Source organism: Megalobrama amblycephala, linkage group LG18 (assembly GCF_018812025.1).
Source record: "Megalobrama amblycephala isolate DHTTF-2021 linkage group LG18, ASM1881202v1, whole genome shotgun sequence".
Taxonomy (NCBI): Eukaryota; Metazoa; Chordata; class Actinopteri; order Cypriniformes; family Xenocyprididae; genus Megalobrama; species Megalobrama amblycephala.
Genome location: NC_063061.1, coordinates 19,752,933 through 19,765,693, shown reverse-complemented (window position 1 = coordinate 19,765,693; position 12,761 = coordinate 19,752,933). Strand labels below are relative to the sequence as shown.

General features: G+C 42.0%; 1 protein-coding gene across 2 annotated transcripts in view; it reads left to right on the top strand.

Annotated features, from left to right (window-relative positions):
* The first annotated feature begins 6,285 nt into the window (after positions 1 to 6,285).
* Positions 6,286 to 12,761, top strand: part of LOC125252375 — a 97,825-nt gene continuing 91,349 nt past the window's right edge. Inside the window, exons 1-3 of one of the 2 annotated variants that reach the window (XM_048165603.1) lie at positions 6,286 to 6,503; positions 6,995 to 7,075; positions 7,284 to 7,364. In XM_048165603.1, the coding sequence (XP_048021560.1) occupies positions 6,385 to 6,503; positions 6,995 to 7,075; positions 7,284 to 7,364 (281 nt within the window). In that variant the 5' untranslated portion in view covers positions 6,286 to 6,384. The remainder of the gene's footprint in view (positions 6,504 to 6,994; positions 7,076 to 7,283; positions 7,365 to 12,761) is intronic. The other variant, XM_048165605.1, reaches the window with a different exon arrangement.

The window sequence follows — 12,761 nt, the reverse complement described above, 5'->3', positions numbered from 1 at the left end:
GCTTCAAAATTATGTAAAAATTATGCTGCCTACTCCTTCATATAAAACAATATATTGATTTAGTTTTTGTAAGACACTTTTTGCCAAGAAACACAGTATGCGTGGAGGCGTGAATCACCACTGAAAAATGGGCCATTCTCACCTGAGAAGACAAAATAATTGGATAGTAATGAGCTGAAATGACTTGCATATTAATGAGGCATTTCAGTCAGGTAGGCTGTGAAAAAAACCTTCTGTGATGTCTCAAGCTCATCATGATATATGAAACATACAGAAAAATATTATTACAATATAAAGTAATGGTTTTATATTATACTTTAAAATATAATGTATTTCTGTGATGCAAAGAGTCTGAATATAGGCTTTTAGTTTAAAAGCATGCACATTTGGAGAAATATTGGATTCTCATATGCTTATGTCAATTTTCTATACAGAGAAGTTATATTTATTTAATATTCATTGTCATTACTATGAGCGCTGGTGTTTTCAATTCATCCTTGAAGTCGGAGGGCGCTCTCTGTGCATTTTTAGTCCACAAATTCATCTAAAAGAAGAAGAGGCTATTCCATGAATGGAGTTTCCAATTCATACTGCAGCCGGAGGGCGCTAAAGAAACAAAAACTCATCTAAAATTCATCTGTAGAAGAAAAGAAAACAGGAACTAACTGCATGTCTTCTAGAGCTCCCTAACCATGACTTTTACATCCAGATAAACACTTTTCAAGACAATAAATACACGATTGAGACGATGAATGCATGTATTGCCTCTGAATTTGCGTCTGAATAGCGCTGGCTCCGTGGGCGTGGCCGCATTAGCGGATAATGAGCTGAATCACAGACTTCTGACATGGCTCTCTTTTCATACAGATTACATAAACACAGAAGGTTTGTTTTCGATTTGACTTAAATGATTTAAAACCTGACATCTTAACGTTTTTTTAGACATAAGTTTAACTTTTCTGTGATTAGTATTCACTAAGTTACAGTTCATTTTCTGAGAACTATCAGATTGGACTTCGTTCAGAGGGAGAGGAGAAATCACGCATCATGTTAGTTTATTTTACAAAAAGCACAACATTGTGTTTTTACTCTGAGTGTACACAAATAAAAGAAGATATTCTATAGTTTCAATTGATATATTACTTATGTCTCTATGACAAAAAATGACGGAGTATTTTAAGTCTGTTTTGCTGCAATGTGAAAAAAAACCTGCAAAACGCGCCGGCGCGTTTTCAGACCTCAGAGTGTTAATAATAAAAATAAAAACAAAAACACAACAAAAACAACCCCGAGGGGGAAAACAGACTATAACTTAAACTTGACTTGACTGACTTGACAGGGACTGACTTGACTAGACTTGACGACACACAATGAGAAATACGACAACGAACCAGCACAGGACTGCAAACACAAGGAGAATAAATAGGAGAGCAAACAAGGCAGGTAACGAGGGAGGACAGGTGGGGCAAATCAACCAATAATGAGGTAACAAGGTGGGCGGGGTCAAAACAATAGACATGAGAGCACATGGCACAAAGAAACACATGACAAGCCATGTGCTCACACAAAACAAAACAAAGACACAAGCACATGGCCAATGAAGACAAATCACAAGCCATGTGCTTACACAAGACGAGACATGAACACGTGACTATGAAAACTCATAAGCCACGTGTTCACACAAAACAAGACAACATGGAAGCACGCAGCCCGTGAAACACAGACTGCGTGCTAACACAACACAAGACAAAAACACAACATGAAAGCACGCGGCAGGTGGAAATCACCGCGTGCTACACAAAACATGAGACAAGAGCGCACGGCAAGTGAAAGTACACACAAACCGTGCGCTCACAATAAAGACAGGACTGGGAGCGCGAGTGTCCGAATCCCAACACAAAACCGAAACCAAACTAGACACAAGTGCCGGGATCCGAACGCCACGCTCCCAACATGAAACAAGGCACGCAGACAAGAGAGCGCACAGCCCCGAAAACACTCGAGACCGTACGCTCACACAAAAACACGACAAGAACGGGAGTGTCAGAGCTCTGTCACAAAACCAAGAAATAAACAAGACTGAAGTGACAGAACCCTGACAGTAGATCCTTCTCCTATTTGGCACCTAAACTCTCTAACAATCTTCCTAGCATTGTTTGGGAAGCAGACACACTCTGTCAGTTTAAATCTAGACTAAAAACACATCTCTTTATCCTGGCATACACATAACACAATATCAATGTGGCGAGGGGGGCGTGGTTCAGCGGAGTCTGCAGTGGGAGAGAGAGTCGGGAGACGCATGGTGAGTTAGTGGGTTAAATGTAAATCACGAACACTTCTTCATTCTTTCTCATTCCAGTAATTGGTGCAGAGACAGGATAAAATGCCTGAAGAAGCAGGAGTGTGTGAGAGAGAGAGGGACTGCTGACTGAGGACGCTGGACTGATCCTGTGGATGTTACTAGAGTGAAGCCCTTCTGTGGATCTGTATTTTGTTATTGTTGTGCATTGCACAGACTTTTGGTTGGAGATTTATTACTTTAAAATCAAAGCTCAGTCAGCAGTCAAAGCCGACCCTGTCCTCTTCCTTCCCTACGAACTTTGAACTTGTTACACTGGTGGCGAAACCCGGGAAGGAAGAAGTGAGCCGTCGCCATGCAATCGACCTCCGCCACGCCATTTGCAGACATTATTTCATCCCTTGCGGTCTTGCATCAAGACCAACACCAAGCCCTGCTGGACCTTCGGACGGATGAGGAGCACTGCTTCCAGGCCATTCTTCAAGTCCAGCAGGAGGACCGCGAGAGGTTCCGGAGCTGGATTGACCAGGAGGTTCGTACAGAGACCACCGGACAGCTCGCTGCGCTCACCCAGATACCACTCAACAAAATGGGCCCATAAGATGACCCGGAGGCCTTCCTGGACCTATTTGAGAAGTAGGATGGCCCCGGGATCAGTGGCCCGTGCGACTCATCCCGCTGCTATCGGGTGAGTCGCAGGTGGCAGCGCAGCAGCTGCCTGTACAGAACCTCCTGGTCTTCGACGACCTGAAGAGGGCCATCCTTCAGCGGGTCGGCCGGACCCCAGAACAGCACCGTCAACGCTTCCGCTCCTTGGAGTTGGGTGAGTCCGGTCGGCCCTTCGTGATGGCCCAACAGCTCTGGGACTCGTGCCGCAAATGGCTGCTGGCCAACGGAAGCGACGTGGAGCAAGTCATAGATCTGGTGGTGCTGGAACAATTTATCACTCGGCTCCCAAGGAAAATGGCTGAGTGGGTCCAGTGCCACCGTCCCATGTCCAACTAGCGGAGGACCACATGGTGGCATGCCCAGGGGTTGGCGAACCCCTGCCATCTATCTCTCTCTCTCCCTCTCTTCCCCCTTCCTCCTCCTCTCTCTCTAGACCTGTCCCTCTCCCCAGGTCTTGTCCGCCCGGCCCTCCTCGTGTTCCGCCCCGGGGACGGGGCGGGACTGAACAGGGACAGTTTTCTGGGCCGAGGGGGGTGGGACTGACTGCTGCCGGGCCGGACCCCGCTCCTGCTTCTCCCCTCTCTCCGCGCCAACCATTTAACCCACTCTCTGCCACGAAAGCGGTGGGCAGGTCTGGGCCGGCCTGTTGGCGTTCTGGGGACCCGGAGCATTTTGTAGACAGCTGTCCTGTCATGGAGGTGGGGACAATGATCCACGTCCCGGACGACCCGCAGGATGCCCCTGGTCAGGCTGGCTGGTACCAAATACCTGTGAGTATCAAGGGGGGTACCTATCAGGCTTTGGTGGCAGTCGTTATTCAATTCAGGGGTCAAAAGCATAACGTTGAGGTGGCAGTTAACCCGCACCTCCAGCATCTGATAATTCTGGGAATGAATTGGCCAGCATTTAACAAATTATTGGGTTGTTTGTGCTCTGATGCCTCTTTGGGGGAAAAGACGCTGGATAAGGATGCACGAATGCAGGTGGGAGAGACTAACCGGGGATCAGTGTTAATTTTGACAAGAAATTTTAATTTAGTTTTAGTCTTAGTCTTTTGACTATAATTCTTTTTAGTTTTAGTCATCTGATTTGTTTTAATTTTAGTCTTATTTTAGTCGGCTAAAATTGCTTGGTATTTTAGTCGACTAAAATAAGACTAAAATCAATAACAGATTTACTAGACAACTTTTTACCGCTGGTATAGGAAACAAACTTAACCAAAATATATAAAACACAAATTCAACTTTATTTCAACACAACTGTGTCTTTATTTCAATTCAAAAGCTTTTATGCAGCAACAAACACTGTTATGGTAATGTAAACAATAACTAGCTGCCAATTCACCATCAATAAAAGAAAAATAAAGTTAGGTCCAGGACCTTAAAGCTTACAGCTGAGCTGAACAATAAGTGCAAACATTTTTAATTTGAATCTAAAGTGCACTGAACAACATTTTCTTCTTGCTACCACAATGCTGGCAATTCAACCACAGAATACTAACACTTATTTACCTCTATTCATTTTCAAGAAAGCACTTCGTGCTAAAGTGACTTTTGCTCTGTTACGCTTTCCCCTGGTAAGGTCACCTGTGACACTGAGTACTCTCTCTGCAAAAGCTTGCGAAGCCGGCATTGCTAACAGATCTAATGCTAATGGTTTCAAGCTGTGATAAAATGTGTCACATTTCCCAAGCCAAAACTGGATTCCTGAATCACAAGTAATGGGCTGTGAGACCTCCTCCTTATACTTGCTTAGTTGCTGTCTGATGCTACATGTGGAGGACTTTGGTTTAGGCTTTGCACGGCATTTGGACAGAAATCTGAAGACTGGCTGCCTTGAGGAGGAGGATGGTGGTCCAGGGTCAGGCTCTGGTCCATTCAGTTCCTCCACACCATCATCAGGGTGAGTCTCTTGACTCTGAGTGCACTGGACCACATACCCCTCTGCCTGCTTAAAAAGTTCCTGAACACTGTCATCAGCCACATGAAGGAGAGTATCACACACAGTAGGGTTGAGAAAGAAAGCAGCTGCAACAAGAGGAGAGAACTTTTCATCTGATGGATCCAATACCCAGGCAAAGCGCTGGTTTAAATTGACTTTCATTTTTCGTGCTAGAGTGACAAAATCCCGATGCTTTGTGTTTTCTTCAAAATCAGTAAGGTGGCTATGCAAATCTAAGAGGGCAGGGACGATCAGTGACATAGACATCGTGTCACTCTGAAGAGTCTGTGTGTGTTCGGCAAAAGGCAACATGAGTTCATGCAATGAGCTGAGCTTCTGCCACTCACTAGAGAGTAAGTTGTCCCACCCCATCACATTCGCTATTTCGCAAAGAGGATCTTTAACTTTGAGGAGCCCTGCAATTATGTAATATGTACTTGACCAGCGCGTGGGACAATCATTCACAACAATTAGGCCACACTTATCCAAAATCTTCTGTGTTGCAACAGATGACTTGCGAAAGAGCTTCACACTTGCCTCCTTGTTTAGCATGTGGACCACAAGCTGAAGCGTGTGAACCACACATGGCATCCTTTCCATATCCATCTCCATGTTTTGATAGCTACCAAAAAGAAAGTAAATACATATCAGGTAAATGAGGTAATACATTCACTTACTGTCAAATGAAATTATTAATAAAAGTGGCTTACCGATGGTCTTCAGTCTCCTCTGAATCAGTTTCACCTCGGGGGGACTCCTCTTGATCATCTGAGCTAGCCTCTTCTTCTTCTTGAGTACTGTGTTTAAATGCTGCTACCATATTGCTACCATTGTCCGTTATTACAGTCAGAATTTTGTCATTTGAAATGCCCCATTCCTGCATGCACTTATCCACGCAGGCCTTAACACTCTGAGGTCTAAAAACGCGCCGGCGCGTTTTGCAGTTTTTTTTTCACATTGCAGCAAAACAGACTTAAAATACTCCGTCATTTTTTATCATAGAGACATAAGTAATATATCAAATGAAACTATAGAATGTCTTCTTTTTTTTTGTGTACACTCACAATCAAAATAAAACTTTGTGCTTTTTAAAAATAAATAAAATATACAGGGTGTGCTGTCCTGCCATCTCCGTCTCTGCAAACATCATTCTAAAAGGTCACTAAAAGTAACTAAAATAGACGGCTTATACATGATACATGGACATGAGAGATATGTCTTTGCAAAGCTTTAAGTGTCTACTTTTAAACGAAACAAATAAATTCTAAAAAAAATATTCTCCCTTTATGTAATCAGTATAAAAGTAAAGAGAGGTACTGTTTCTCCTGTCTTACCTAATTATCTTTAATGTGTGCCCGTCCCACGCGCAGAGCGCTCTATTCATAAGATAATGTGCTGAGGCGATCTATGCAAACTGTAAACGCCCCTAACAGCGTCTTAAAAAGCATCACTACTCAGGTGAGCAGCCTCTTCAGATGGTCCTGGACAGTGAGGAAGAGTTCACTTTTTCCTCGGAAGAAGAACACGACTCTGACGATGAACGTCTGCATTTTGAAGAGCGACTTGATCCAGCTGAAGATACAGTTTCTGATGAGTAAGTGATTTAGTTTTACTTAAATTATTTGACGTGTTTTTTCTATATAAGCGTACATATATATTTGTCTTATATTTACATCTAGGCCTATCTATATAACTCTATATAACTTTATCTCATAAAAATGCTTATAAATAGAATGCTTTTCTGTTGATATTCGACTTGTTATTAATATGCATAGATACGTTGGATACACGCGTTAGATCGATTAACTGCATGCAGTTGAATAGCATATTATGATAGACGTGAATGTGCTAAAATATGCTTGGTTGTGAAATGCGCGAACGTGTTGCTATTCACTAAATGTGCTAACTGATATAGCAGACTGTAACGTTTACACATTCGCACACTTTGTCCGGTAATGGCCAATTGACAGACATATACAGCATGCTTGTATACCTGTTAATTTCCTGTCAGTTATGCATAGCTAATGGTATGAGAGTAGTATCTTATATGCTAATAATAACAACAGTTTTTTTGTTTTGTTTTAGAAATGTGGATCCATCACTCTCGCATTCACCTGAAATTCTCACTAAGAGGGCACGCAGCAACACAGGCGATAATGAGAAAGAGTAAGTACACGTTTACCAACTATATGTGCAAACTGATATAGCAGACTGTAACGTTTACACATTCGCACACTTTGTCCGGTAATGGCCAGTTGACAGACATATACAGCATGCTTGTATACCTGTTACTTTCCTGTCCGTTATGCATAGGTAATGGTATGAGAGTAGTATCTTATATGCTAATAATAACAGTTTTTTTGTTTTGTTTTAGAAATGTGGATCCATCACTCTCACATTCACCTGCAATTCCCACTAAGAGGGCACCCAGCAACACAGGCGATAATGAGAAAGAGTAAGTACATGTTCACCCACTATATGGTAGGCCTATGTACACTACCGTTCAAAAGTTTGGGATCACTAAGATTTTTTATGTTTTTAAAATAAGTTTCATCTGCTCACCAAGGCTACATTTATTCAATTAAAAATACAGTAAAAACAGTAATATTGTGAAATATTATTCCAATTTAAAATAACTGTGTACTATTTAGTCTACAGTGTCACATGATCCTTCAGAAATCATTCTAATATGAGGATTTGCTACTCAAGAGACATTTATTGTTTACAATTGTTCAGAAATGTTTCTTGAGCTGCAAATCATCATATTAGAATGATTTCTGAAGGATCATGTGACACTGAAGACTGGAGTAATGATGGTGAATATTCAGCTTTGACATCACAAGAATAAATGACTTTGTGAAATATATTTAAATAGTACACAGTTATTTTAAATTGGAATAATATTTCACAATATTCCTGTTTTTACTGTATTTTTAATTAAATAAATGTAGCCTTGGTGAGCAGACGAAACTTCTTTTAAAAACATTAAAAATCTTAGTGATCCCAAACTTTTGAACGGTAGTGTATGTATATATGTGTCTGTATGGCTTTCTTTCTTATGCGTGCACAATATTAGTATTAGTGCTTGGTAATGTTAATATATACAATAATAAACATTATATTAGTATTAGTTATTGATGATGCAAATAGTATAGCTCCTTTGTGTAATAACCATCTCACTGTTTTTTTTTCTCCAGCTATAGCCCTAATGAGAGTGCTCCAAAACCCCTTGCAAAAAAGGCCAAGAAAAACATTCAGACAAGCAACAGGCATTCAGCTCTGTCATGGAAAACAGATAATGACACTGACATGGTTCCACAGACTCTGAGATTCCTACCTGCACGGGAACCTGGACCACAGCTGCGTCCTGCTGATGAACACACTCCTAAGAGTCTCTTCAAAATGTTCAAAATGCAAGGAATAATGCCACCGCTGGTCGTCGGAACTGCATGCTTTGCAAAGTACAGCTTGGTAAAAGGCAAGACACACCTTGGAAATGCCAGGCATGTGACATTTACTTGTGTCTTCAGTTGAAAAGGAACTGTTTTCAAAAATGGCACACAGATGTGTGACTGTTCAGATTCTCTGTTCACCACCTCTCACTGACCATTGGGCTGCAAAGATTATCTATATGTGATCAAGCAGGTTATGTATAGGGTGTAAAAGTGGGCTTTTTATATAAACCTTACCTTTATTTGCCTGTATACACAAAATGTGCCTTTGACCCTAGTTTATATGTGGATTATATTGTTAACTTTATTTTAAATAAAAAAGAAAAAAAACAATGATATGTCTTGTCTTTGCATTTTCTTAGTTGACTCAGTCACATTCCTGACTGAATGGCTCATTATGCGGCTCATTAGGGGCAGGGTCTTAATCTCCCCAGGTGTAAATCACTTCATTATTCATGAAGAGTCACACCTCTTCGCATATGGCCTAGCTAAACAAAAAGTGTCTTGGAAATTTAAAATCAATACAATGTTTTATGTGTCAGAGTAGGGAGGATCATTTCCACATCATTTTGAAGCAAAAACTCTACACTAAAATATACAATTCTCAAAAGTCTTGTGAAAAAACATTTAGTATGCATTTTGAGGTATTGTTTCAGTTACTTTTTTGTTTTGTTTTTTCAATAACCACGCATAAACATTATTCCTTTAAAAACACAAACATGTACATACATGTTCCTCACATATTATGGTAGCCTAGTTTGTGCTGAATACAGTGTAATGACACTTTTGTCATTAATATGTTTATAATCAACTGATAAAAGCACAAATGTCAGAGCATGTCAAAACTTCTCCAGGGCCCAAAATCAGCCTCAGACTCCAGAGGGTTAATGGACTGGGCAGTGTGTGGATGGGCAACTTGTTCAAGAGCGAGCAGGATGTGTTCTGGATTGTTTTGATCAACACAAAAAAAGCAACAACTTATGCCAAGGAATGATGCAGACAGTCCCTTTTTAGTCCATAGGTCAATTCCAATTGACACTTTACGAGCACCACACAGTCGTTTCTTAAACTTTGTCATTTCTTCCTCATAGTGTTTTTCAATCAGATTGTTTATCTTTGTTTTCTTTGGCACTGTCAGCTTCTTATCAAATGTTTCTATCATGAGAATAAAGTCATCATCTTCTACTGTAGTCAGTGGTAACCCTGAACGTCCAATCCATTTTGCTATAGCCTCCTCTTTTACTTGCTGTTCTCTGGCATTGCTTTTGTACTTTGTAGTACCTAACAGTGCTTCTGCAATGTTTTGATTGGACATTTTTGCCTTTTTTGTGCTTGGTTCACCGCCTTCATCAGGAGACTTCTGTAGCTGTGACATAAAAAAGGAAAATAGTTTAAATACGTTTATATTATTTATTCATTGCAATCACATTATTTGGTGTGGATAAAAAAAGTAACAAGATTTTATAAGGTATTCATTTGTCTAGCAATATTGTATGTTTTAAATACCACAATATTGCTAGATTAGTATGTATAATGATAGGATGTGAACAGTCACGTTTCACATGACTAATCTAGAAATATTTGTGATGTTGTCAACAAGTAGAACATTATGAAATATACTAAACATTAGTATTAATCAAATGTATGTAGTATAATTTTACATATTCGTATGGTGCTCTCATCTAATTTGAAGAAGGGGCTATTTTGCAGTACTTTTCAGTTCGTAATATTTAATGCTACAACATCTACGCACTGCAGTCCAATTTTCTTTAGCTCAATAAACATCGTTGTGAATTTACCTTTGAGAAAATATCAGGGTGGCTCGTCTGTAAATGTCTTTTCGAATTGGTTGTGTTCTTGCCACGAATGACCGCTCCGCATGCTTCACACTTTGTTTTGTTTTGTTCGTCATCAAACGTGAAGTGAGCCCACAAGTCTCCCCTTCTTTTTCTCCCGGCTGTGGACATTTTGTAGCTCTTTTACACATCGTCTCTTCCAATGCCGTCTTCCCGCGAGCTCAGTCAAAGACTGAATACCTTCGCTTCACGTCTCAATAAGTCAGGCTCTGATTGGTTCTCTTCTCATGCAGTCTCGCCTGTTCCGTTTTGACGATTGGTTCTTGTGTTCATTCCTCACATCTCTCCCGTCTGCTGATTGGATTTTCGTCACAGTCTATTTTCGTCTTGTCCTTTATTCGTTGACGATAATGTCAATCAATTTAGTCATAGTTTTAGTCTCCATCAGTGACTTATTTTTTAGTTTTCGTTTCATTTTCGTCCGCAAAAATATATTTGTGACGAAAATAATGACGAAAATATTTAGTCAACGAAGTTAACACTGCCGGGGATCAATCAGTACAGCCTCAGAAGAACAGAGCGGAATCAGAAGACTTATTCTTTCAGACCGCGATGACTTTCCCTGGAGCAGTCTCAGGACAAAACGCTAAAACATGCCTTTGAAAAGGTCAGTATCATTGACGGTCACCCTCTCCAGCCTGGACGTCCGCTTTCTTATCCATATTTTGCGATCATAAAAGATAGGTTGTATCGAGTGACCCAAGACACTCAGACAAAGGAAGATACACCCCAGTTGTTAGTTCCAGAGAGCCGCAGGGAAATGCTTTTCCAAGCGGCTCATTCTAATCCAATGGCTGAGCATTTAGGACAAACGGCAACACTAAATCGCCTCATGACCTGATTCTTTTGGCCGGGCATCCACGAGAATGTGCGCAGGTGGTGCGCGTCTTGTCGTGTATGTCAGATGGTGAATCCACCGGCCGCTCCAAAAGCGCCTTTGCACCCCCCCCCATTAATGCAGGTCCCCTTCGAGAGAACTGGTATGGACCTCATCGGGCCATTAGAGCAATCAGCGAGAGGGCATCGCTTTGCATTAGTCATTGTGGATTATGCAACGTGATATCCCGAAGCAGTGGCTCTCCGCAACATTTCCGCTAAGAGTGTTGCGGACGCACTGTTTAGTCTAATCTCCCTAGTGGGGATTCCAAAAGAAATCCTCACTGATCAAGGCACGGCGTTTGTCATGCACATTACGCAAACTTTACGAGTTATTGGACGTTAAATCGATTCGTACCAGCATCTTTCACCCACAAACGGACGGACTGGTCGAACGTTTTAACAGCACGCTTAAATCCATGATTCGTAAATTCGTTCAAGAGGACGCCAAAAATTGGGATAAGTGGTTAGAACCCCTGTTATTCGCTGTGTGAGAGGTCCCGCAAGCCTCCACAGGGTTTTCCCCCTTCGAGCTTCTCTTCGGACGCCACCCCCGCGGGGTGCTGGACGTCCTAAAAGAGACTTGGGAGGACGGACCGTCTCAGGCTAAAAACGAAATTCAGTATGTGCTGGACTTGAGAACAAAACTCCACACCTTGGGGCGGCTATCCATGGAGAATTTGTTACAAGCCCAGGACAGACAGAGCCGGCTGTATGACAGGGAGACTAATTTGCGTAAATTTTCACCGGGAGATAAAGTGCTTGTATTGCTCCCCACTTCAAGTTCAAAATTACTTGCAAAGTGGCAAGGACCATTTGAGGTTACACGGAAAATTGGTGAGCTCGATTATGAGGTGATACGATCAGATAGGAGAGGAGCACGTCAAATTTACCACCTCAATCTCCTGAAAAAATGGAATGAGGCAGAATCAGTGATACTGGCGACGGTGATTAGCGGAGAGGATGATCTCGGGCCAGAGGCAAATGTCAAAAAACAATCCCTCACTCTGGCCCCAGGGGGAGATGTTTTGTGTTTTGGGAGATGACGTGTTTTCTCCCCTACCGGGCCGTACAAACCTCATTCAGCACCACATCGAGACCGGGCGTGGTGATTCGCAGCCGGCCATATAGATTGCCTGAACACAAGAAAAAGGTAGTACAGGCAGAATTAGGGTAATGCTTGAAATTGGGGTAATAGAAGAATCCCGCAGTAACTTGGCGAGCCGATAGTTTTGGTTCCCAAAACAGATGGCTCAGTACGGTTCTGTGTGGATTACCGCAAGGTGAATGCTGTGTTGAAATTCGACACGTATCCAATGCCACGGGTGGACAAACTGCTTGACTGGCTCGGTACGGCTCGCTTTTGTTCGACATTGGACCTTACGAAGGGATATTGGCAGATCCCCTTGTCGCCATTATCCAAATAAAAGACAGCTTTCACGACGGCGTTCGGATTACACCAATTTGTTACACTTCTGTTCGGGCTGTTTGGGGCACCGGCCTCCTTTCAGCTACTCATGGATAAAATTTTGCGGCCCCATGGTGCATATGCTGCTACCTATCTGGATGATATTATTATCTTCAGTAATGACTGGCAGCAGCATATGCAGCATTTGAGGGTCGTCTTGAGATCGCTGAGGGGGGCCGGGCTTACGGCCAACCCGAAGA